A 25,422-nucleotide genomic window follows, 5' to 3' on the forward strand; every position below is an offset into this window, starting at 1 on the left:
AAGGTAAGAGAATGCTCTGTCAAACGTCCTCTCTGGGATGTTGCTTCCCTGACCCTCACATGCTACTGAGAGACCACTGGGTAACTAGTCCCTTATCTCAATACCCACATCCCTGCATAGTAATGGTGTCTCCCACAGGTCTGTGAGCTCCTTGAGGACAAGAGAGTGTGTTTTCCAACTTAGTATTGCCATTGTCCAGCTCAGGCACAAAGTGTGCTTCCTGAGTGAGTGAATAAATTAATCTGGTAACTAAATACTGAAATCCAAAAGAAAATAAACATTTTAAAATGGACGTTTGATTCTTTATGACCTTGTTTGTATTATTTTTTGCATGCAAATTTTATGCCTGTACTTGCTTCATATTAATTAAATGTTAACCTTGAATTTTTCTTGTGGACAGTTCTGATCCACTTGTAATAACCTCATATGGTCTCATAAAGTGGGAAGTCAGACATTTCTCTCTTGAGACTTTCTGCAGTGTAGAGATGTAAATAATGTTTTAAATAGGTCTCCTTGCAATTGATAGTCTTTAAATAGTAATGGCTTTTCTATTTTAGATTGAAATGAGTTTATTTAAGTAGGGTCTGAACTACACGTTGGGTGAGAGGACTGCACTTGGAAGAGATCTTCTAGCTCAATCATTTTTTTAACGGGATTCAAACTGAAGCCTAGAGAGGGAAGATTTTGCCCAAGCACATATGCAGCTTATTAGAAGAGGCGCAACAAGAATTGTGGCCTCCTACCTGTCTCATCTTTCTCTAGTATAGCTTCGAATGAGCTCTGAAGCCTGGTTACATCCTGGCATCCACATGTCAGCCTGGCTGTGGCACCATATTCAGAAAAACTTTATAAGGATTAGGTACCACATTTATTCTGCAAATGCCTGTGTACGTCTCCTTCTGCACCATTACACTTTGTGCTTATCGAAAGAGGAGAGACTTCTCATCTTGTACCCAGGTGCAGACCACAGAGTGGACACTTGGTAAATGTTTACATTGGAAAAAACCTCTTATTACGCTGGCCCCAATGAAGGACAACAGAATGGATCAGGACCTTCTGTCCTGTCTTCATCAATCCCCTCCCCCAGTATCTCACATCCTTCCTTCCAGAAAAAGAGTCAGGTGGTCCCAAGCCCCATTGTGTTTTGTCCCTGCATTAACTCATTCATGGCTGCACTGCAGAGGCATCATTCCTGCTCTGTCTGTCTTCTTTGCTTCTTCTGATCTTCTGAATTCCTTCTTTTTCAAATTATCAAAGAGGAATTTATCCTCAATTTTAGTTATAAAACCAAAATATCCTCATAGTCTACATATTGTTTTTGCAATGTACCTTTGAATTCATCCAACCCTCTATCGATTCATCCATCTGTCCATATGTCCACTGAGCACCTCCAGGTATGTATGTGCACATCCCCATGGTGCACCTTGAGGGATACAGAGAGAACCAGGACTCCACTCCTGCCCTCAAAGGGCTCAACAAAGCTTACCAAATGCAACATGTTTTACCAAAGAGCAAAAGCCTGAACCTAACATAGTTTCCTGCTCCCTTTGAATTAAGAGGCACCTGTCATCTTGTCTATTGAAAGAAATATCACCAAACCAGAGCACAACCATCTGTCTGTCATGGTTGGAGGCATTGTGGAGGCAGCCCTTGGAGCAAACGTGACAATCCGATGTCCTGTAAAAGGTAAGTGTGGTCATTTCAGTGGGAGGGTGTGTGGCCATCCCAGTGTGGCCAGGAGACACCAGCTGGCATTTTGGTATTTGAGACCTCAGCCTGATAGGCTTAAAAAACAGATTTCCCAGCACACTGACAGTGGATCTGACTCTCAAGAGTGAACTCATACTGGCTCATGAGACCGATGTATAAAACAGAATGCCAAGTTACTTGTTTCCAGTGTGGACTGTGACTGCCATGCACACTGGACTGTTCATATTGGCAAGACCAGAACACTCTGTCCCTGTGGGCAGAGCTACAAAAAAGGCCAACTTTTAGTCAGAGGGTTACTTGGTGAATAACATAGTCAGAGGATGGGATTTGTTGGAAATTGTAAGACATGTCCTCCAGATAGACAAAAGCTACACTTGGCAAAGCCAGATCAGGAAGCTAGAATGTCCATATCCCCCTGACCTAGGCTATCTTCTGGATTGTCCCTGGGTAAGCGTCAGCAGCCTGTGCCTCAGTGGCTCTTTCTCCTATGTTTACAACTGCAGACAAACCTCCTTTCTAATGTTTACACTCTTTCTTTAATAGAATTAACACTTTCAGTCTGACCTTGCTTTAACCTAGGGCCATCCTGTCTCCTTAAGCCATGGATTCTTAAGTCTTAATCTGGGCCCATGCATCTCTGAACTGCAGATAAATATTATATGCTGCATATATGTACATTTTACAGGGACCAGGAGAGCTGGGAATGAGGGGGTTGTATGAATAGGTTTTTATTGCTTCCTTAGAGAAACTTATGAACTCCTCCAAATTGAGATATACTCTTTTAGATGACTTTGTGTATGCCTTTCAATGCAGAGTAAATCTGCATTGACTTAACTCTCTGGACAACTGTATTTCCCTAGCTTCCAAGTTCTAATTAGATACCTGTAGTTGCAGCCACTTAAGATGAGTCTTGCCTAGGCTGTGACCCTGATTGCCTAGGGTGACAGAGGAGCTGCTACTGCTCTTAGAAATGCAGTGAGGGCGCATGTAATGAGGGATTCGAGGACACACTCATCCAGCTTTCAGGCTCTCCCTCCACTGTCATGATCAGTTACTTGCCATGTTTCCAAAGCTACACCTTTGGCTCTACAAACAGTGGAAATTTGCTAACCCCCAAGATATTATTTTTCACCCCTTGGAAATCCCTGCAGTGTTTGGCTTATGCAGACTTTTGAAAAATTGCTCCAGTCTCCCAACTGACTCCACCCACAAATATGTGAGTTTTCTGGCAAAATACACCCACCATTACAGAAAGGGCCGGCATTCTCTGGCCATAGCAAGGAGAAAAGCAGAACGGAACGCTGCAGATGCCAAGCCACAGATGTCTAAAGTTTCTACAGCCCTACACCTGCAGAGGATTCTGAAAAATAGATCTGACTTGTATTAAGAGAAACCTCAGCTTTCAACATGACTTCTAAATTTTTCACTTCCACAATACTTGAAAATCAGGCTTTCAGGGAGATGAGCCATTAAAAGGATTGGAGTGCATTATTTGCTATCGGAAGTCAGAGGCTGGATTAGGTGGAAACTGCAAGTAAAGGCTCCAGCAAAGACCATTAAACTCATCTTGTTTTATTCTCATCCAGGCCCAGTCAGACATGGGCTGTCTCTGACCCTCCCTAGCCCCACTGTCCTCCTGGGTCGACAGCACTGCTGCCTAGATGGAACTCGGCACTGGGAGTACTCATCTCCCTCCTCCTTCCCTCACCTTTTAGCCCTTACTAGGAATTGTCCCATTTGGCCTTTCTTTACCTGGCAGTCTTCCCCCGTGGACTCAGACCCCAGAACTCCTGATGAGTTTTTTCCTTTTAAAAATAAACCTGCCTCCAAATGCACCACAATCATGTTGAGTTATTTGCCATTTTAAACAAACCTGTAGTGAACTTACAGTGTTTTCTTATGGGCAGAAGCCATACCTAATGGAGTTTTCTAGGGAAATTCATCTTTTTTAAGACAGATGGTGAAGTTGATGAAGGGTCAGAAAACTCGAGTTTTACAGACAGTCTTGTCACTAGCTAGTATATAACCATAGGTGAGTCATATATCTTTCTTCCCTCATCTCTAAAGCAGGGAATATATTATATTAATAGAAGAAGGGACTGTGGTTATCATCCAATTCCATTTTTCATCTTATAGATGAGTACATTAAAACATAATTTGCAAAACTGAACTCTTACTTACAAATTACATTTTTATACTGCAAATTGGGATTTCTGTAAATCAGTGGCATATATAATTTTTTTAAGTTGCTTTAGAATATTTCCCACTAATTATAATGAATTTATTTTTATAGACCCCATAACACATATTGATAACTTCTAGAGAAGTTCATCTTATCTTTTTTATAGCCAAACATGTTTCGTCAACCCATGTGGTATAGATGTCAATAGGGATTATCTCTAGTCACTCTTAGAGATATTTCTAATAACTATGTTAAATAACAGAACCTAAAAGTCCGCATATTTGCCTATTTCTAAAGGTTAAAACTTCTAACTTGAGAGAGTTATTTGCCTTACTCTTTAAAAAAAAGTTTTTTTCTGTCCATTTGGGTGGGGGTAATTTAAAGCGCACCTTTTTTGCCACCTTCTGGTAAGAAAGAAAAGTTCGTCTGGGGAAAATGACCAGTAAATATCATTGCTGCAGGGTTTTTTTTTTTTTTTTTTTTTTTTTTCACGTTAATACATAGTAAGAACATTACTTATCCTGTAATTTTCTGTTGTGTATTATGTGTTGTTTATCTTATTCCTTAAGCTCATCAGAGATGCACCTGATGTGAGTCCCTTCTCTAAAGTGTTTTGTTGTGTGTCACACTCCTCTTTAGTCTCTAAGGAACTCTCTTGGCCACAGATGGGAATGGGTTTGACCTAGATGGTGATTCCCAAATGAAGGGCACTGGCAAAGCCATCAATGGCCGAGCCCCAAGCGTAGAAAATTTCTTAAACACAAGGTGCACTGGACAACTGCTTCTTAGAGCAAACTCAAACTGCCTGGAAAGATTAGAGATGCTTCTAAACTAAAACTAAGCTAAAGAATAAAAACACCTTTGAATGCTATTAGAGGACACTGGTGTACATCTCCTTTAGGAGGAAAAATTATACAACTGTGGATGGCACCTGACATCTCACCAGGCAGCTGGGTATATGTAGGTTATACAAAAGACTCATTAACAATAAATGCAGAAGCAAATTAAAGTTTAACACATTCCCAAATGAATCCAGTCATGTGGATGACTAAAGGAGAGTTCTTCCCAGAAATGCAAATATTTTAAAAAATATCTACTTTAAACAGAGCATCACAGGTTGAATCCTCTTTGGAACGAGGGGTTTTTTGTTTCTGTTTTTTTTTTTCTGTGTTTTTTTTTTTTTTTTTTTTTTTTTTTTTCCCAGAGTCTTACTCTCTTGCCCAGGTTGGAGGGAGGGCAGTGATGTGATCTTGGCTCACTGCAATCTCTGCCTCTCAGGTTCAAGCAATTCTCCTATCTCAGCCTCCCAAATAGCTAGGATTACAGATGCAAGCCACCATGCCTGGCTATTTTTTTTTTTGTATTTTTAGTAGAGACGGAGTTTCACCATGTTGCCCAGGCTGGTCTCGAACTCCTGACCTCAAGTAATCCACCCACCTCAGCCTCCCAAACTGTTGGGATTCTGGACGTGAGCCACGGCATCCGGCCCTGGAAGGAGTTTTTGTGTAGTATATTTATTAGTTGTCAACATATGTGGAAGGGAGGAAGCAAGCAGGATTAGACAGAGGGCAAAGGAGGACTGTGATGCAGGCCCACAAAGCCTTGCCAAGCCCCCTTGAGACATATGTGACTCATTAGAGTTGCCCCAGGCTGACCTACAGTGGCCAGGCCTTCATGCCCCTGCCTCCTGCAGTCACTGGTTGTGGGCCTCTCTGGAAGGGGCATATGTGCTCTTGGGTGGGTGGAGACAGATTGTGAAGGGACTAACAACCAAAGGCTACCAGAAGCAGGGACACCAAGTTCCTCCTTGAAGGTTGATTTGGGTGAAGCATCTCCATCTCTACCACAGAGATTTAAGGTGATAAAATTTAGGATCATCTTAATAGATGTAGACAAAGCATCTGATAAACTTCAACACAAAAATGACATGAAAACCTCTTGGCAAACCAGTAATAGAAGGGATAATCCCTACCTTGATTTGCCTGTCAGAAACCTATTGTAAGCATCATACTCACTTTAATGGGGAGACTCAAACAGTCCCATTAAAATCAGGAAAAAACATACAATGCCCTTTATCACTACATCTGTTCAACACTGTGTTAGCACTAGCCAGTGCAATAAGAGAAAATAACTAGAAAAATTAGAACTAGAAAATTAGAAACCAAGAGAAGACTAGAAATATAATAAAATATAATAGAAGACTAGAAATGTAATAAAAACTAGAAAATAACTAGAAAAATTTCTTCTTATTTGTAGATAATATAATTATCCTCATTTAAAAGCAAAGAAAATATAAAAAGTTTTGGATCTCTATATTCAGAATAATTTCAATTAAAAAAAAGCAATCCTGTGAGATTGCTAGAACTTAACAAACTGATCCTATAATTAATACGAAAGTACATGTGGCTGAGAATAGCCCAAACAATTTTTAGGAATAACAAGGTGGCTGAGATTTGCTCTGTCAAATATAAAGACTTAGCATAAAGCTTGAGGGCTTACAGCAATGTAAAAGGGATAGACAAATAAATGGAATAGAATGTGGAGCCCACAGCAGATTCAAGTATACAGTATATGGAAACTAGAATTTAATAGCAGAAGAATTAAAAACCAATAAAGGACAGACTGTTAAGTAAATTGTTATAGGATAATTGTTTATAAATATAAAAAATCTCAACCAAAAATAAATTCTGATGTAAATGCCTAAAATATGAACATATTTTAAAAAATCATAAAATATAAGAGATATCTTTATGACTTTGGAATGGAAAAGATACAAAAAGTACAAGTCATAAAGTAAAACATCTATTATATAGTGTTGATGAGGTTACACAACTGTGTGAATATATTAGAACTACAGAATTATACTTTTAAAGGGTAAAATTTTTGGTATATGAATTATATTTCAATAAGCTGTTATAAAAAACGTTGACACATTTTGCTGTTAAGATATAAAAGTTTTGATCCTTGAAAGACATGTAAATTTAAGAGTCAAGCCACATTTCTGGCAGAAAATATTTGTTATATAGTACCAGAATATAGAAATAGCTTCTCTAAATCAATACAAATAACAAACCACTCAATATAAAAATGAGCAGGCCAGGCGCAGTGGCTCATGCCTGTAATCTCAGTACTTTGGGAGGCCCAGGCAGGTGGATCACGAGGTCAGGAAATTGAGACCATCGTGGCTAACATGGCGAAATCCCGTCTCTACTAAAAATACAAAAAATTAGCTGGGCGTGGTGGCGAGCACCTGTAGTCCCAGCTACTTGGGAGGCTGAGGCAGGAGAATGCCGTGAACCCAGGAGGTGGAGGCTGCAGTAAGCTGAGATCGCACCACTGCACTCCAGCCTGGGCAACAGAGCGAGACTCTGTCTTTAAAAAAAAAAAAAAGTCTGAAGCAAATATAGCAACTATTAATGTCCATTAATTTTGGAGAATGGACTTTTTTTTTGACACGTGGTTATCAGTTATATTGTTTTGTTGTTGTTGTTCACCTCCTAGCCCTGTTTCCTGTAAGACCTTGGACCCATCACATAGTTTCCTTGCTCCTTAGTTTTCTGTTATTAAATGAGGAATTATGATGGAATGACCAGGAAGACTGTTTCCAGTCCTGAAATTTTATCTTAGACCGTTGGTCCTTTGCAGGAATCTGGGACGAAATAAAACTAAATGTAGAAAAAGTGCTTGAACTAAGATACCTGGCCAGTCAGAACTTAGAACTGAGGGCCAAGAGTCCTCACCTACTATTGGGAGGGAATCTAGGGGGGGAAAAAAAGAAAAAAACTCTCTCAAAATATGTAGACACAATGTCCTTTACAAAGGAGTTCTTGGAGCTGCAATACCAGCCCATGAAAAATCCAGTTACTTGTTTGATGACTTGAAAACTATAGTTGTAGTAAAAAGAAAGGCGCTAAATAGGCTAGGCACAGTGGCTGACGCCTGTAATCCCAACCCTTTGGGAAGCCAAGGTGGGCGGATCACTTGAGGTCAGGGGTTGACCAGCCCGGCCAACATGGTAAACACACGTCTCCACTAAAAATACAAAAATTGGCCGGGCATAGTGGCGCACGCCTGTAATCCTAGTTACTTGGGAGGCTGAGGTAAGAGAATTGCTTGAACCCAGGAGGTGGAGGTTGCAGTGAGCTGAGATAGTGCCACTGCACTCCAGCCTGGGCGACAGAGTGAGACTCCATTTCGAAAAAAGGGGGGAAAAAAAAAAGAAAGGAACCAAATAATATGAGTCTGTAAATCAATGAAACCAGAATTCGATAAATTTGAAAAAGTCTCTTATACAAGCTAATGTTGAAGGTAAAACAAGTTCACTGGGGGAAAGTAAGTAGAAAGCGTTCTTTGAGGGGATTTGAACAGCCTTAGATGGAAATGACTCAGGTCTTGTTCATGTCCTCGTGGCCTCAGAATGCACAGCTCTTTCTAGATGTCTGGATGCCAGCCACAGCCCTGTGTTTACCAGCCTTGATCAGGTCCCTTCTTGCCTCCAAAAAGGGATGAAGAATAAACAGGGAAAGATATTTTCCCTGAGATAACTAGGTAAGATCTTACTGAAATAAAATCTTGAGAATTAAATATGGAAGGACCTTAGGAATCCATGAGTCCAGCCCTGTTTTGCACACAAGATCCCCAGAGAAGAGGCTTGACCAAAGTAACAGGCCTAGACAATGGCAGGGCCAAGTTCCGAACCCAGTTACTGCCTCTGAAGCTAGTGCCCTTTCTGTTCTGAATGCTGCTTTTGTGTGTTTTCTTGTCTCATAAAAAGTAACACATCTCATAAAATATTTGGAAAGCATAACAAAGTATCATGTGGCAAAAAAAATTCCCATAATTCTGTCAAAGACACAACCATTATTTCTATTTTGCTATATTCCTGTAACCCTTTCTCTATATCTAAGTCATGGAATTTTCCCATGTTATTAAAAAATCATAAATATCATTTACTAGCCACACCAGTGTGTCATTGTGTGAATGTAGCATAATTAAACCCTTTTCTTGTTTTTGGAAACTTAAACTATTTGTACTTCTTTATAGTTCCATACAGCAGTGTAAGAAACCTTATGCATATAACTTTTTGTGTCATTTGGATTTTTTTTTTTTTTAAAAAGAGTAACAGGAATGGAATTGTTGGGTCATAGGACATTCAACATTTTTGTAACTACATAGAGCATTAAAATTAAAATGTCTAGAACTCAAAATACATTATCCCCAAATTGCCAGCTAGAAAGTCTGAATCTACTAGTGGGGTAGTTTTAAACCTTACCTGTCCCATCATTGTTTTGCTGCTCATTGATAGGAGAGAATGAGAAAAGGTAGGTAGAAGTTACAGTTTCCTATTTAATCCCACACAGTGCATGCACAAACAGATGATGGCAAGTGTGCATCTCACTGGGTCAAAGCAGAGCACTTGGTGTATGTATGCACATACCCAAGAGGTATGTGCAGGCAAGGAGGCCCTTTCATATCTATGGGAGGATGGTCAGTTTCAGAAGAAACATATCACATAAACTTAAAAGGTTTTTCTTAATCAGGGGATTTTTTTAAGGGATAAAATGCTGTGGAATATACCTAAGAATTTTATTGATGTCTAGGCAAATTACTAACTTTCTTTACTGGGTTTAACAATTACCCTTTCAGGGGAGGATCTTGAGAAAATATTTGTGGTACAGCAGGATTATGTGGTTAAATTCCTAAACATGGTCTCATTGCTCTGACAATTATTTTCCCCCATAAACTGCTAGTTTATATTATATAGGGTGGAATTTAATGGTAGTGATTCTCATACGTCTTTAAGTAATAAATCCCTTTGGCCAAAAAAAAAAAAAAAAAAAAAAAAAGAACTCTCTCTCCAGAAAAATGTATTTACCCACCGATTTTTGCATATACTTTTCAGAAGACTTAAAAAGAAATCTAAGATTATCTTCTTGCTCTTGTTTTATGAACTGGACATTTTGGTGCTTTTGACTATATTCTAAATTAAAATGAATTTATTTTCCCTGATCTGTGGTTTTTGAAATATATCCTCTCTTCTATGCTGTTATCTCTTTTAAAAACTCATGCAATCTTTGAAATAGCTGAAATTGTCATCCTAAAATGTATATTTAAAATGTCTTTCCCTACTCAAAAAGGCTCCCCCTTCTCCTTTTTTCCTACCTCTGTCTATGATACAGAAATCTTCCCACTATCCTCCTGTCAACCCTATATTCAGTCAAACAGCCAGTCATGGTTGGAAATTCCATCCATCTTTTCTTCCCTTCAACGAGCATTCACTAAGCATTTACTAAGCCCAATCTAGTTCCTTAGCATGCAGAGATGAATACAATCTGGTTTCTGCAGCTATGTAGACAAAGGAATTATGATATGATGTCATAAATGCAAAAATAGAAGTGTTTGTAAAGTGTATCAGACACATTAAAGAGAGACTAATTAAGGCTTCTAACTAAGGAGTCAGAAAAGGTTTATAAAAAAGATGAATTGCAACTAGCCCACTTGTAACGAAAAGGAAGGGCATTTTAATCAAAACAGCATATATGCAAAAGCATAGAAACGTGAAAGCACCCTGCTTACTTGCAACATCACAAGCAGATCTGTGTGACTTAAAGCAGAGGATGTGAAGGGGAGTGGGAAGAGGTGGGTTTGGAAGTGTAAGTGTGGACCAGAATGTGAAGGACTTTAATGTCATGCTGAAACTGATGGACTTCATTTTATTAGCAGAGAGGAGACAAGAAACGTTTTAAGCAGGGTAATGGTGTGAACCAATCTGTATTTCAATATGGATGAAAAATTAGAGGAGAAAGAAGCTGCAGAAAGCCATAAATTGAATGCAACTAGATTGCATCAATGGTCATTGATTGGATTATTGGACCCCAAAAAGCCTGCCAGCCACTCAAGATATTAAACTGACATTGCATGTATCTGATTTATCCAGGAGTGAGCAGACATATCTGGCATTTAGCAATCGATGTGTCATTAATTGAGGTATGGGACACAGGTGTCCTGAGGCTAGGGTGTTGGCAAGTAGTCATGCATGAAGGGCAGCCATATTGCAAAGAGCTGAGGAGTATGTGCTAATAGGCAGCATGTCAGTAAATAACATGTTGGAAAACCATCAAAGCTCATCATCAAAAATAATAACTTGTGTTGGCTTCAACAGCATACAAAGTGGATATTATCTTTGTTTTGCAGATAAGGAAGCAGACTCAGATACACACAGTTACTTGTCTTTGTTTGTATATCTAATGAGTGTGTATGCCAAGATTTAAACCCAATTCTGTGTGACTCCAAAGGAGCTAGACAGAGAATGAAACTCTGTGTTTGAGACAGCAGAATAGGCACCATGCAGGAGGTCTGACCAGAGGGAAAACTGTCAAAGCGAGGCGTAAGGCAGAACCTAGGAAGTGCTGCAGCCTGGTGATGGGGTGTCATCGGCTTAGGGGTGGGCAACAGGCTCAGCCTCCAGGGCCCACCCTCACCTGGAGGACTGCCCCATGGTATGAGATCTAGGGAGAGTACACTGGGAGCCTGGCCTCTTGCGGGCCACAAGATGCCAGCCAGTATCAGGCCAAAGGTCACCCCATTGTGCTCAGCCAGGCACATGATGGAAGCCTCACCACCTTGACACATGCTTCTACCATCACTGCAGCAGTGGGAAAGAATGTGGCAAATTATGCACTGTCTGGTAGTGACTATGGACTCCTTCACCTCACCCTTAATATTCTTGCCCTGACTCTCTTTGGACTTGTATTTGGATTATTGATTTAGCAGATTTAAAAGACTCATTTATAAAACAATTATCTGCTCTTTAAAGATTCACTGAAGCTCTATTTTGAGTGCTTCTTGAAAAAAATGATTTTCTTTGCATCTTTTATCAATTTCTCATGTGGTGAAAACATGGGTCTGTATACAATCAAGAAGTAGAAAGAAATCTAGAATAAGGTAGCTGGATATACAATATGAAAAAACAGGAGGGGCTCTTCAAACACCTATCAAATTTCAGACTTCTTGCAAAAAATCTTGTGCTTGGGCTTGTGGGTCTACATGTCTTGAGTGACACCATGTCTTGAGGCATTCACGTACAGCCTTGGTGGTCCAGCCCTATTGTTACAACACTGCTTTCATCCCCAACATCTATACCCCACCCCTGTCTTCAGTGCCACCAGTACAATTCTCTGTCCTGAAAACTCCGCAGACACTCAGCCCCATGTTAGAATTTACCCTATCACATAGTAACAACAGACTGACCCATAGGCCCCATGTACTGTCATCATGTAGTTCCACATTGTGTGCCCACCCATTCCCTGTCCTCCAAACAACCATGCACCTTTCTTCCATGCAGTGGCATGATCATAGCTCACTGCAGCCTCAAACTCCTGTGCTCAAGCGATCCTCCTGCCTTAGCCCCTTGAGACTACAGCCATGTACCACCACACCTGACTTAATTTTTTTTTCTTGTAGAGACAGAGGTCTCACTGTGCTGCCAAGGCTGGTTTAGAACTCCTGGCCTCAAGCAACCCTCCTACCTCAGCCTCCCAAAGTGCTGAGATTACAGGTGGGAGCCACAGTGCCTGGCTTGCCATTGTTTCTTGGTTACCATATTTCTGATATTAAGACTCATTTAGCTCCCCTGAGTTTTTAACATTAATAAAATGGTCCTGGCTTGGTCCTGTTGAGCCTGTAAGATGGTGCACTAAACACCTACACAATCCACAGAGCAGGAGCCTTGTATCCTCCTCTGCTCTTGGACTGAAGCTCTTTCCTCGGTGATCTTTTGAAGTCCAGGCTTCTAAAGAAATGAGTTGCTTCAATTCCATGCGTCTCTGAGTGGCGCCTCCTGGCTGGCCTGTGTTCCCTTGGCTCCTCGTATTGGTGTCAGGGCAGGAGCCAGAATGGCTAGTCTGGAGTTTCCCAAACCTGCATGAGATTTGATAGCAATTGGGAGGCTTTTCATACCAAGCAGTAAAAGTGAAGGATTTTGAATGCCCTATACCACTCAAATCTACTTATACTACAAGAAATGCCTTTGCTTGCTCTCTGCCCTCCAGGACTCTCTGCTTTTGGCTGTGTGTGCTGAGACCCCCAGGCAGCAGCAGAGAGCATAGGACAACTGTGCAGCATGGAACAGCATCCATTATAAAACACGGAACCGTCAGAAGCCCCTGAATGACCCACTACTTCATTCCGGCTACTATGACCTAACTATGCCTTCACAGCAAGACAGAGGCCCACAGCACCCATACAGGGTGGGGACTGAGGGAAAGGGAATTTTGTTGGAATTCAACCCCCAGAAATAAGAAAGCATGCAAGCTTCTGAGTACAGTCTGAGAAAACCATGCAGGACCTTGTTAATGGAAGAAAAATACTCCTTTATGGGAAGAGCTCCATAGGACCTGTGTAGAATTTTGGAATCTCTAGTAACATCCCAACTTACTTAACCCTGTTTTTTTTCTTTTCATTCATTTATTTTCCCTAGTTATTAATTCAATACCCAGTTATTCATTTTGATGACTGATGCATACTACAGTCAGGTCATTTTATTATTATGGTTAATGTCAGGCCTGTACACCACAACATCTCCCCAGCCCTGCCCTGAGAGATTCTGATTTAATTCATCGGTAGTATGTCCTGAGAACCAAGGATTTTTAAAGCTTCCCCAGAAGATTGTAATGTGCAGCCAAGGTTAAGAACCACTGATTTAGCCAGTAAATGGGGCCAAAGAGGTCCCCGGAAATTATCTCAAATATCCTCTCAAAATGAGAGACTCTTCCTCAGGAATTAGTGGGTAACCAGAGGTCAACTAGAACCAAGAGTAAACCAGCAGTGAACCGGGAGTGAGTAATCAGAAGTAAACTCAAACTAGGAGTGAACCAGGAGTGGGTAACTGGGAGTGAACTAGAAGTGGGAGCTAAATGGTAGAACCCAGGTCCATGCTCTGGGCTCATTCTGAAGGTAGAATCAGGCATGCCAACAATTGATGTCTCAGGGTTCAGAGGTTCACACAGGGGAAATCAGCTGTCAATGTCCAAGAGGTTCAAGGAAATGATTTTGAGATGGGTCTTTAAGAATGTGGAGAAATGTTCCAGGTGGTGAAAGGGAATAGCAATTGATTTGCAGTGGAGAGAACAGCACATAGAAAATAGCCTTACAGCCAGTGTGGTGTGTTTGGAGAATGGTGCAGTTCGCGGGCTGGAGGATAGCTGTTCTTAGCAGTGACTCCCCTAAATTGAAAAGGCTTTTGTGCTTTTCTCCTCCAAGAACAGGAAAAGTTATAGAGCTAGGAAAACTGACTCTTACTCCCTACCATTCCTGAGGAGAAAAGACCCCCTAGAAATAGAGTGAGAGGTGCAGCTCAGAAGAACCAAAGGCAAGAGTCAGTGGTTTGAGGAAAGAGGAAATGGAGTCCTGGGGAATCAACACAGTCTTGAGATGTCACCCCAAGACACCAGCAGCCCACATGTAGTCCTCTGGGGTTTACTGGTGACAGCAGTGGAACCCACTTGGAGATTTTGGTGCAAATACCAACTGGCTAATAGCTATTTGTTCATCTACATCCCAATGTTATATTGACAGATTACCAGAATTGCTGATTATCAGGAAGGGCCTCATGAATGTCCATGGTTCTCCCTTTTGAGCTGCTGTTTAGGAGTTCTTCCTATCCCCTTTACTGGAATCAGTAGTTTACACCACTTGCATAGCTCCAGCATGTATCACTATGCTTGATTTGCACCAGCTCTTAACTTTCTTCTTCTTCTTCAAGGAACTACTGAAAGTTTTTGGTTTTGATATAATAATTTTCACTGGCACTTTCTAGCCTGTAAATAAGACCCTGGAGGACAATATCCAGCAGTGAACCATGTAGTGCTCATGAGATATGTCTGGTGGAGTTAGAGAACTGCCCAGGCTCACACAAAGCAGAAGCCCAGAGTATGTGAGAGATCAGGATGACCACGCCAGGAAGAGGACTTGTTGACACCCTCCTCCATGTCAGAAAAACACAGTTCAAAAACCTTTAGGGAAGGACTTTTAATGATGGAGTTGGGGATAGATACTTTGACCCAGATGATTTCTAAATCCTCAAAAATCAAATTGATTGGGGAACAGATTATGTCAACCTAAACATGAGTTTACTAGAGAAAAGAAAGTACTGAAACAGCTATTCAAAAGAATTCTGTAAATAGTAAAAGCCATAGCCCTATATTTGGAGACAGTTCTGGATATGGCATCAATGATGGATAGTCCATTGTATCCAAAAAGCATACATAACATATTTTTCAAAAAGAACAAAAGGGTGTGCAGTTAACTCAGAAGAGGAATGTTCCTTACAAAATTTACTATGCTGCACAGATTGGCCCTGCAGTTAAGAAGAGTGCATTCATTATTCTAGCAGTTTTGAGATACTTTCTCTGACATTGAACCCTTGAACTCCTATTTATTTCTTTCGTTTATTAGTGATGACTCCTTTTGTCTAACCTGTGTTTGATTTGTCTTTTATAAATTGGCAACATCATTTCTTCATGATCCCCAGAGGTAACTGATGGTAGCTTAAGTCTTCATTTGTCATACATGAAAAAGTAATGCAGAATTCTGAGTGAGTTTTGAGTAGCTGGAAGAAACAAACAGATGAGCAAAAACATTTAGATGTAATATATATTTATTTAAAAATCCAGCATTTCAGGGCAGTCTGAATAGGTCAGAGATTTTACAGTGTGAAATATTTCATGGGCCTTTCAAGGATGAAGGAAATTTGTTTTTAAACACTGACTAGTTTAAAGACACCCCCGAGGTGCAAACTTTTTGCAACACATGTTTCACAGCCCCTCCGGCTCTGAACTTTTTTCACAACATTTGTCTTCCAAAACAATTTCAGCATTGTGGAAACAGAATGTTGAATATTTCAGAGCTGCAAGTCTTGGGGGAAATAGCCTGTCTTTAAGGTTAGATAAATAAGTTTAAACTATTTCTGACATTTTATAGCTGTTGCAACAGAGCAAATGTGTTATTTTGAAAGACCATAAATAACAGTGGTACGAAGAAATCTGCCTGAATTTCCTCTGGCCTGTTCAGTTAGTTGAAAATGTTTACACGTGTAACGATGCTTCTAGGTGCTGAATAAGCCTGTGGGGTAGGAGAGGGAGTTGGAGTTCACTCTGGGACTTACAGTGTTTGAGGCACCTGTGGGACATGATGTGCCAATGGGAGATGTCCAGGAGTCTTGAATTCAAGGGAGAGATTAAGATTGGATAGGTAGATGTGGGAGTTTTCAGCATAGGAATTATCATTATATTTCCCAAAGTAGATGAAATGGCCCCTGGGACAGTGCATAGTGAGAAGGACTTGGTCCTACACTCTGGTGTGGTCCCATGCTCTTCATTTCAAACTTCCTATTTCTGATATTTTCTTTTGGAATGTAACTTTGTCAGTTTGTTCTGAGAAACTTGTGCTGGCATGGTTGTTTGGCCATCTTGGTTATTTTCATACCTTAGTTTTTAGTCTAGACTCCCATGGTTACAGGGAACAGAGAACCACCTCGAACTGGCTTAAGAAAAAATGGAGAAACTATTGGCTAATAAAACTGAAAAGTCCTGGAGTGTAGACAATCTGGACACAATTTTAGACACATCTGGATTCAGGAATTTAAATGATTTAATCAAGGATCCACCCCTTAGCCAGGCACAATGGTGCATACCTATAGTTCCAGCTATTCAGGAGGCTGAGATGGGAGGATCCCTTGAGCCCGGAAGTTTGAGGCTTCCATATGCTATGATCAAGTCTGTGAATAGCCACTGCACTCCAGCCCAGTGAGACCCCATCACTAAAAAAAATAAAAATCCATCTCTCTCTGGCTCTGTTTTTTTTTCTGTGTTTTGAGGTGGTTGGTGGGCAAGGGTTGAGGGAAGACCATGTATGTTAGCAGATGATAAGACATCATAAGCAGTTTATTTTTTGTTCTAAGTGAGATGGAAGCCATTAGAGGATTCTAAAAGGAATGTCATGATCTGAGCTACCTTTTAGAAGAAACACTATGGCTACTGTGTTGAAAATAGACTGTAAAAATCAGAGAGTAAAAGGAAGGCAAGAGTGGAAATAGGGAGATGAGATAAGAATTCCAGGTGAGCAAAGCCATCCCTAAATTCCCTGCCCTGGACTCCACTTCCCTCTCCAGCTATTGTGTCAGTTCCTGATTTCCATTTATAGCAAAGTGCCTCCAGAGTAGCTTATACTTGTTGTCTTCAATTTCATTTCTCTTCATTCTCTCTTGAATCCACTCCAACCAAACATTCTCCATACCATTACCTTCATAGCTATTGTTAGGGTAGGGTCACCAACAGCTTACCATGTAAGTGTGAATTGCTAACTTCAGTGGTCAGGTGTTTTTTTTGTTTTGTTTTGTTTTTGTTTTTGTTTTTGTTTTTGTTTTGTTTTGTTTTGTTTTTGAGACAGATTCTCACTCTGTTGCCCAGGCTGGAGTACAGTGGTGTGATCTTGGCTCACTGCAACCTCCACCTCCCAGGTTCAAGCGATTCTCCTGCCTCAGCCTCCCGAGAAGCCAGGATTACAGGCGCACACCACCACGACCGGCTAAATGTTTTTTGTATTTTTAGTAGAGACAGGGTTTTGCCATGTTGCCCAGGCTGGCCTCAAACTCCTGACCGCAGGTGATCTGCCTGCCTCAGCCTTCCAAACTGCTGAGATTACAGGTGTGAGCCACCACAACAGGCCCCGTGGTGAGTTCTTAGGCCTTACCTTACTTGCTCATTTGACTACAATAGCATTGGACAATTATTACTCCCTCCTTCTCTGCTTCTAGGAAACCACTCTGTTTTCTACCTACCGTAGTATCTGTTCCTTTGTAGCTTCCTTTGTGCCACCTCTTGTCCCTGATCTCTAAGTTGAACTACCCCAGGCCTCAGTCCTCAGACGTTTTTTCTTCTCTATGTATACTCTCTCCCTATTGATCCCATACATGCACAAGGACTCAAATATGACATCTATATGCTGGAAACTGTTAAATTTATATTTTCAGCACAGACCTTTTCCCTAAGCTCTAGATTAACATATCCACATGCCTGCTCAGCATCTCTCCGTGGATATGTAATAGTTATTTCAAAACTAACATGTCCAAAACTGCTCTCCTGAGTTCTGCTCCCAAACTGGCTTCTCTCATAGTGTCCCTCATCTCAGTGAATGACAATGCAGTTATTTAATTTGCTTGAGCTACAAATCCTGGAGTCATTTTTGACTTGCTTTCCTCTCTCACACTGCCCCAACCCCATGAAATTTTGTCTGCTCTACCTTCAGAATAGGCCCAGAATCTGATCATTTCTTACCACCTTCATTGCTACTACACTGGTCCAAGTCACCATCATCTCTAGGCTGGATTATTTTGACAGGTTCCTCACTGATCTCCCCACCTCTGCCCGCCCTTGCCGCCTGCAATCAACACAGCCGTCAAAGCAGTCCTTTAGAAACACAAGTCAGCTCATCCCATTCTTCAAAATCTGTGGAATAGAAACCAAATCCTTACAATGACCTATCAGGCTGCCTGAGCTCTATGACCTGAGCCCCACCTGCCACTTCTCTGACCTTGTCACCTACTGTTCTCTCCCTGGCTCACATTCCTGCAGCCATATGCTCTTTTATTTTCCTCCAAAATTGGAGGAATGTGTCCTGGACCAGTCTGATGAAGCCTGTGGTACTACTTCTGAAATAATATTTTCAAAAGTATAAAACAAAATATACTGCATTTAAAGAAAACCAATTATAATCAAAATATAGGTATCAAAATATTAATAAGCCAAATATGTGATTGAATAATATATTTACTTCATTATTAATGCATCATATTAAAAATCTAGCACTGGGTACAATAGTTACCATATTTTTGAAGTAGTGTTGGCATAAAAAAATATTTTGAGAGATCTGGTCACACTTGTAATGTGATACGAAAATATCTGTGACTTCCATTGCTGAGAGAGTTAAAGACACTGCTACCTTAGTCTGTGACTTACATTCATAATCGATAGAAGTGCTACATTTCAGCTAGAATTGATGAAAAGGTCACTGACTCCTGAATCCTATCTATGGATCCACGTGAGGCTCATGGTCCCCAGGTTAAGAACCCTGCTTCAGGGCCAAGGTGCTTGCTGTTCCCTCTGCCGGAAATGCTCTCCCTGGAGATCTCCACACAGCTTGTTTAACCTGGCTGAAGGCCTCTGGTAAACCTTGTTTCAATGTAGAATTGACAACACCGCTTACAAGCTTCTTACCGAGGAGGAATAATGAATAAGCCAATGTATTTGAAATTGTTTAGGGTCTTTCACTGTAAGAGGCTTTATGTCTTGAGAAAACCTCACTCATTAATTTGGACTAATTGTAAGAGGCAAGTCTGAATTAATAAACATCCCTGAATTGTAAAATGCTTTCAAGTCTATGAATGGCTTTTAAAAATGTTCAGTCATTTAAGCGAGAATTACTTAGGGCCTTAAAGGAAACCACTTTAATTTATAAATATTGATTTATACTCATATTAACAATTGTGTATATGTTGTGGAGGCCAGTGAAGTAAGATTTTTTCTCTTTCTAACTAATATAACCCTTCTCTAAATTACCATAGATTCCAAAATAATAGTATCTGAGTTTCTGAGGATTTTACCATACAGTCAGTGCTTTATTATCTTTGCTACTTGGGAGAGAGCTTTGGCACGAGTAACCAAAAAAGTCATGCTGATGTATCTTTGGGATAGAATACGGTTTTCTTCTAGTAAATGCATTCCCTAGTTTATTCATTTATGCATTCAACAAACATTCACACATCTAATCTTTGGCAGGCCTGTACTCATGATCTACTGAGGAGAACTGAGATTAATGCAGTAATAATGCTATAAAAGAGAGCGAATAATAAGAGTGAATTAAATAATATATGAAAGAGTAGATGGATGAATGAATGAATTGATCTCACACATATCTTAGAGCTAAAAGGGAACCCAAGAGAAAATTTAACAAGAAGTTAAATCAAAGACATGTTTCTGGGCTCTATTATTAACTTTTTAAAAGTTGGGGATAGGTGATGCAGATAATACATTCAATCAAAAAACAAGACACTATACCATGAAAAGTCTGACTTCTGCTCCTGTTCCCATGCTTTCCCACATCTGCACAATATGTTCCTCCTTGCAGGTATCTTCCCTATTTTTCTCTCCAGTCTACATGAGGTACAGCTTCTGTGCTCCAGTGGCATCCAGTATTTTACCTTTATTGCATGCGCTTATCCTCTTATCTCTTTGTATTGCAGTTGGCTTTTTTGATGCATGGGCCCACTCTAGATTAAGGTCCGTGAGGAACTTAGTTCATCATTATATCCTTAGCATTGCCACAGAGTCTCCTATAGAATAAGCACTCAAATACACATTTTTCAAGTGAATGAAATAATGGCAATAGTTGTATTGCATTGCAAAACATAAGATACATAGCCAAAGCTGTACTCAGAATAAAATTAATAGCTTTAAATGATTTACTTTAAGCAAATTAAATGTTAACCTCAAAGAATTTTCTTGTAGGCTAGAAATAGAAGGAAATTTGTGTGCCAAAAAAAAGTATCATGCTTAAGAAAGAAACATTAGTAATATTTCCATTAAAGTTGGAAACAAGACAAATATACCTGCTGTCTTAGACCACTGGGGCTGCTATAAGAAAAATGCTACAGATTGAGTGGCTTATAAACAACAGAAAATTTATTTCTCGCAGTTCTGGAGGATGGGAAGTCCAAGATTAAGCTTTTCATGTTGAAGGAGGTCCAAGATCAAGATGGGGGTGGGGAGGGACACAAATATTCAGTCTTACGTACCTGCTATAGTGGTTATTATTCAGCATCGTTCTGGAGACACTTACTAATACAATAAGACAAGAAAAAGAAATCAGAAGTATACATATTGGAATGGAAGAGGAAATTGTCATTATGTGCAAATGATATAATTATTTACCTTAAAAAAGATAAGAAAATCAATTAGAAAAACTATTCAAAATAATAATAAAATTCAGTAAGATGACTAGAAACAAGGTAAATATGCAGATGTGTATAGCTTTCCTAAGTGTTGGCAATAAACAACTACAAAATACATTTTTAAAAATCTTGTTTACTGCAACAACAAAAAACTATAATGTGCATAGGAATAAATATATTAAGAAATGTATAACATCTACCTATATTGTGGTTAAGAAAGGTTCTGAATCAAATTTTACTGGTATAAATCTCAGATCCAATGTTTAATAGCTGTGACCTTTCGAAAGCTTAAACTTTCTGTATGCATATATGTGTAGAAGAAAATACGAAAAAGATATATGCACATGTGATTAGCATCCCTTCTGCTATTTAGGGCCAGCCTAGTTTTTATAACAAAATTTAAAACAAATCTCTCAGTGTATTAGTTTTCTATTGCTGCTGTAACAAATTAACACAAACTTAGAGGCTTAAAACAATACCCATATATCATCTCACCGATGTAGTGTAGGTTATCTTGGCACAGAATAGCTGAACTCAATGTTCCACTTAGAGTATCTAAGGCCAAGACCAAGGTGGTTGCATGGCTGCATTCCTTTCTGGAGGCTCTGGGAATAAATCTGCTTCCAAGCTTCTACAGGTTATTGGCTGAATCCCTTATTATTTTAGAACTGAAGTCCCCATTTGCTTGATAGCTGTCAGCTGAAGGCCACTCTCAGCTTTTAGAGGCCACCTACACGCCCCAGCTCAGGAACATTTTATCTTTAAAACTAGCAGTGGTGGGTGATGTTGCTCTCACACTTTGAATCTCTCTGAATTCCTCCTCTGCCTCATCTCTCCTACTTTCTCTTTCTCCATATGTCCCTGATAGCTTCTGTCCTTCTCTTCTGATTTTAAGGACTTACAGAATTACAATGGGCCCACCCAGATATCTCCCCATTTTGTGGCTGGCTGATTAGTAACCTTAATTACACCTGCAAATTCCTTTCACACCAGTGCCTAGATTGATATTTATTGAGTAACCAAAGGATGATAATCTTGCGGCAATGTCTTTAGAATTCTGCCTACCATACTTGAATCATACAAAGCCACAGGATTAAGGACAAAAAGTCCCAAGGGCAACCATCTTAGTCTCCAATTTTTAAAACTTCAAATAGTATATCTGAACATAATGAAGTTCCTACTCTTCTTTCAGATTCCTTTCACAGATGCCACAGTTGAAATCTAAAGTGCTTTGTCCAAGGCTACGGAACTAATAACTATTGAGAATGAGAACAAAGCCTCACCTCAACCCAGCCAAGATAGTGCTCTTTCCCCTATGCATTTCCACCTCCTCTTTGAATAGAAATTTAGTGTTTTTTTCACCTTGAGTTTTCAAGCAATACCTCAGTGCCAATATCAGTCTTGGGTTTCTACAAGTAAATTTAAGCATTTCTAGATCATCAGTTTCCTCTAAAGCCACACAATGACTTCCTTAAGAGACTTGAATATTCAGCTTGATGTAATGGACAGAACTGGACCTGAAGTCAAAAGGCTTACCAGGTTCCTCAATTGTGAGATACAGCTGTCAATGACTGCCTCCCAAGAAATAGGAATAACTCTGAGAATTCAAGTGTCACCATGTTCATGGAGCATGCATTTTGCCTACTGTAAGGTGTGTTGCACATGTCCTGACAATAGTGGTGGCATCTTTTTTTTTTAAGTCAGAAAACCATGCCATTTCTTCTCCATTCTCACTAGCCAGAGCACTGCAAGAGGAGAAAACATCCCCCAAAACAGTTGTCCCAGAGCAATCTTGGCATCATCTGAAGCTATTCCAGCTCTTAAGAACCAGATGAAGTCAGGTGCAGTGGGAGGCTGAGGTGGGGGATCGCTTGAGCACAGGAGTTCGAGACCACCCTGGGGAATATGGTGAAATCCTGTCTTTACAAAAATTACAGAAACTAGCTGGGTATGATGGCTTGCACCTGTAGTCCCAGCTACTTGGAGGCTGAGGAAGAGAGGGTCGCTTGAGCCCAGGAGGTTGCAGTGAGCCAAGATTGTGCCACTGCATTCTAGCCTAGGTGACAGAGGGAGCCTCCATCTCAAAAAAAAAAAAAAAAAAAAAAGAAAGAGAGAGAAAGAAAGAAAGAAAAAGAAAGAAAAGAAGAAGAACCAAATGAAATTTCTCAGTTCCTCTGAATCTTAAATTCCACAGCCCAGCAAAATGCTAAGACTTCTTAAGACTTGGGAAAAGAAGTTCTTTCAATTCCTCATGTTCCCCTCTGTGTCCAGGCTCCTGCAAGGTTGCTTACAGTCCCTGCATCTCACTGCATTGACCCAGAATTGAAACTCAGCACTTACTTTTGCTCCTTGAAGTTATCCTCTTTTACAAAGAATTAATGAACTCTGTTTCCCTGGATGTTATATATTCTTCCTGAGGGAGGAATGTTTCATTGCATATGAACAGCAAACAACTTAAAGACCTCTAGGAGATATTTATGTTTTCCAAAGACTTCCTTGTGACAACCAACCCTTGGGAATTTCTCACTCTGTCTCTGCCTCCACATTCCTCCAGCTTCACCAACTCCTTCGTTCCAACCACACTCCCACTACCCTACCCACCTTCAAAATTCTCTCCCTTCCCAATACAGAGCAATCTCACTCTCCTTGGCTTCCATTCCATAACTTACATGTGTAAACCAGTCACATGCTCCGTAGACCGAAGCTCTTTGCTTTAAGAGGATCCTCCACCTGCCATAGAGTAGCTATAGAAATAGAAATAGCCATTTTTCCTATTATATATAATTAAACCCATATGCTGACTTATGGTCAAAACAGTGAATGGTATTTGTCAAGTGGTTCTGTGGCCCTGTTCTTAAAGGAATTGCCTTTGTTATATTTGTTTTTGTTCCAAAGGTGTCCCTCAGCCTAATATAACTTGGTTGAAGAGAGGAGGATCTCTGAGTGGCAATGTTTCCTTGCTTTTCAATGGATCCCTGTTGTTGCAGAATGTTTCCCTTGAAAATGAAGGAACCTACGTCTGCACAGCCACCAATGCTCTTGGAAAGGCAGTGGCAACATCTGTACTCCACTTGCTGGGTAAGTGTCAAATTCTTATTGCTCCTTAACTGCCTCCTATAATATGCACAAAGTAGGCCCCAGTTTTGTTGATTTTGGAGTTGAGGAGTGAACAAGATAGACATCAGATGGTTTTAACCGTTGCTACCACTGCCTGCTTAAAAACGAGCACTAAATTCTAACACCCTATTTTACCACCCCGTATCCCCAGCACCTAACACAGATGTTAGTGTTTTGTGTGAGTGTGTGATTTTTTTTTAAATGGAGTCTCACTCTGTCGCCAGGCTGGAGTGCAGTGGCACAATCTTGGCTCACTGCAACCTCTGCCTCCTGGGTTCAAGTGATTCTCCTGCCTCAGCCTCCAGAGTAGCTGGGACTACAGGCACACACCACCATGCCCAGCTAATTTTTGTATTTTTAGTAGAGATGGGATTTCACCATGTTGGCCAGGATGGTCTCAATATCTTGACCTTGTGATCTGCCTGCCTCGGCCTCCCAAAATGCTGGGGTTACAGGCGTGAGCCACCGCCCCCAGCCAGATGTTAGTGTTAAGTAATGGTTTTATGAAGGAATGAAATTGAACCGTTGGCAGAATTGGTATTAGAGTGTAGAATCCATTGCTAAACCAAGAGGAGAAAACATGAAAGAGATTTCTCCATAGCTTTCCTTGTGGGCAGTTAGAGGAGCCCAGAGATATAAAGAGATGGGGGGTGCCAATACAGGGAGTTGGAATAGCTGTCATGCACAAAGCATTTTGATGCACATTAATTCTTGTGATACTTATGATAGCACAGTGTTATGGGTGGTATTTTTTAATCTCATTATATTTATGAGGAACCTTGGGATCATAAAGAGTTTGGACTAATGCCCAAATATGTAGTCTTCTCTTTTGGTGCTCTTCCTGCTACCCTTCATGGACTCTTAGTACTGACAAAGGCAGTGGTGTGCCACCATGTGGCTCTTTCCAAAAAGCCTCTGTGATCTTCCAAAATCTTGGAATGGAAGAGTTGCAACAGATTGGCTAGGCTAACCCTGTCTGGTTCTTGAATGATTTCTCCATGCTCCCTGAGAAACCCCCAGCCTTGTTTCTTTCTTCTGCCCATTTCCACTCATGAATCTGCATGCTTGTCTCACTCCTACCTGGCATACTTCTTCTTGCAGGAATCCCCTCAAACCAAGCAGCTCATGACTTTGGTAACTTGATGGAGGGATCAAATCACAGCATTCCTCCACCATCCTCTGCTCTTATGCGCAAGCTTCACAACCTTCCTAAAAGCCCATACTCCTCACCATGCAAGCCTAGGGAACAATGCCCATTCTCTTGCTCCCAGCATTCCTCTTGGAGAGGCAAAGCTCTATCCAACCAATCTGCTTCCTCCAGTCCCTTTTGGAATTCTGTTGAATACATTTTTTTCATCTTGCAATTTAGGCTAGAAACCCTGGAAACATGCAGAGATGCCATATGCTA

At 40.5% G+C, this 25,422-nt stretch overlaps 1 protein-coding gene across 7 annotated transcripts in view; it reads left to right on the plus strand.

The window, feature by feature from the left end:
• Positions 1 to 25,422, plus strand: part of LOC105497462 (ADAMTS like 3) — a 434,450-nt gene that overhangs the window by 378,996 nt on the left and 30,032 nt on the right. For 6 of the 7 annotated variants that reach the window (XM_024797843.2, XM_071100796.1, XM_071100797.1 and 3 more), the window contains exons 23-24: positions 1,558 to 1,686; positions 23,793 to 23,975. In XM_024797843.2, the coding sequence (XP_024653611.2) occupies positions 1,558 to 1,686; positions 23,793 to 23,975 (312 nt within the window). Of the gene's footprint in view, positions 1 to 1,557; positions 1,687 to 12,942; positions 17,450 to 23,792; positions 23,976 to 25,422 lie in introns of those variants that run through there. The other variant, XM_024797846.2, reaches the window with a different exon arrangement.

Source organism: Macaca nemestrina, chromosome 7, assembly GCF_043159975.1.
Source record: "Macaca nemestrina isolate mMacNem1 chromosome 7, mMacNem.hap1, whole genome shotgun sequence".
NCBI classification, from domain to species: Eukaryota; Metazoa; Chordata; class Mammalia; order Primates; family Cercopithecidae; genus Macaca; species Macaca nemestrina.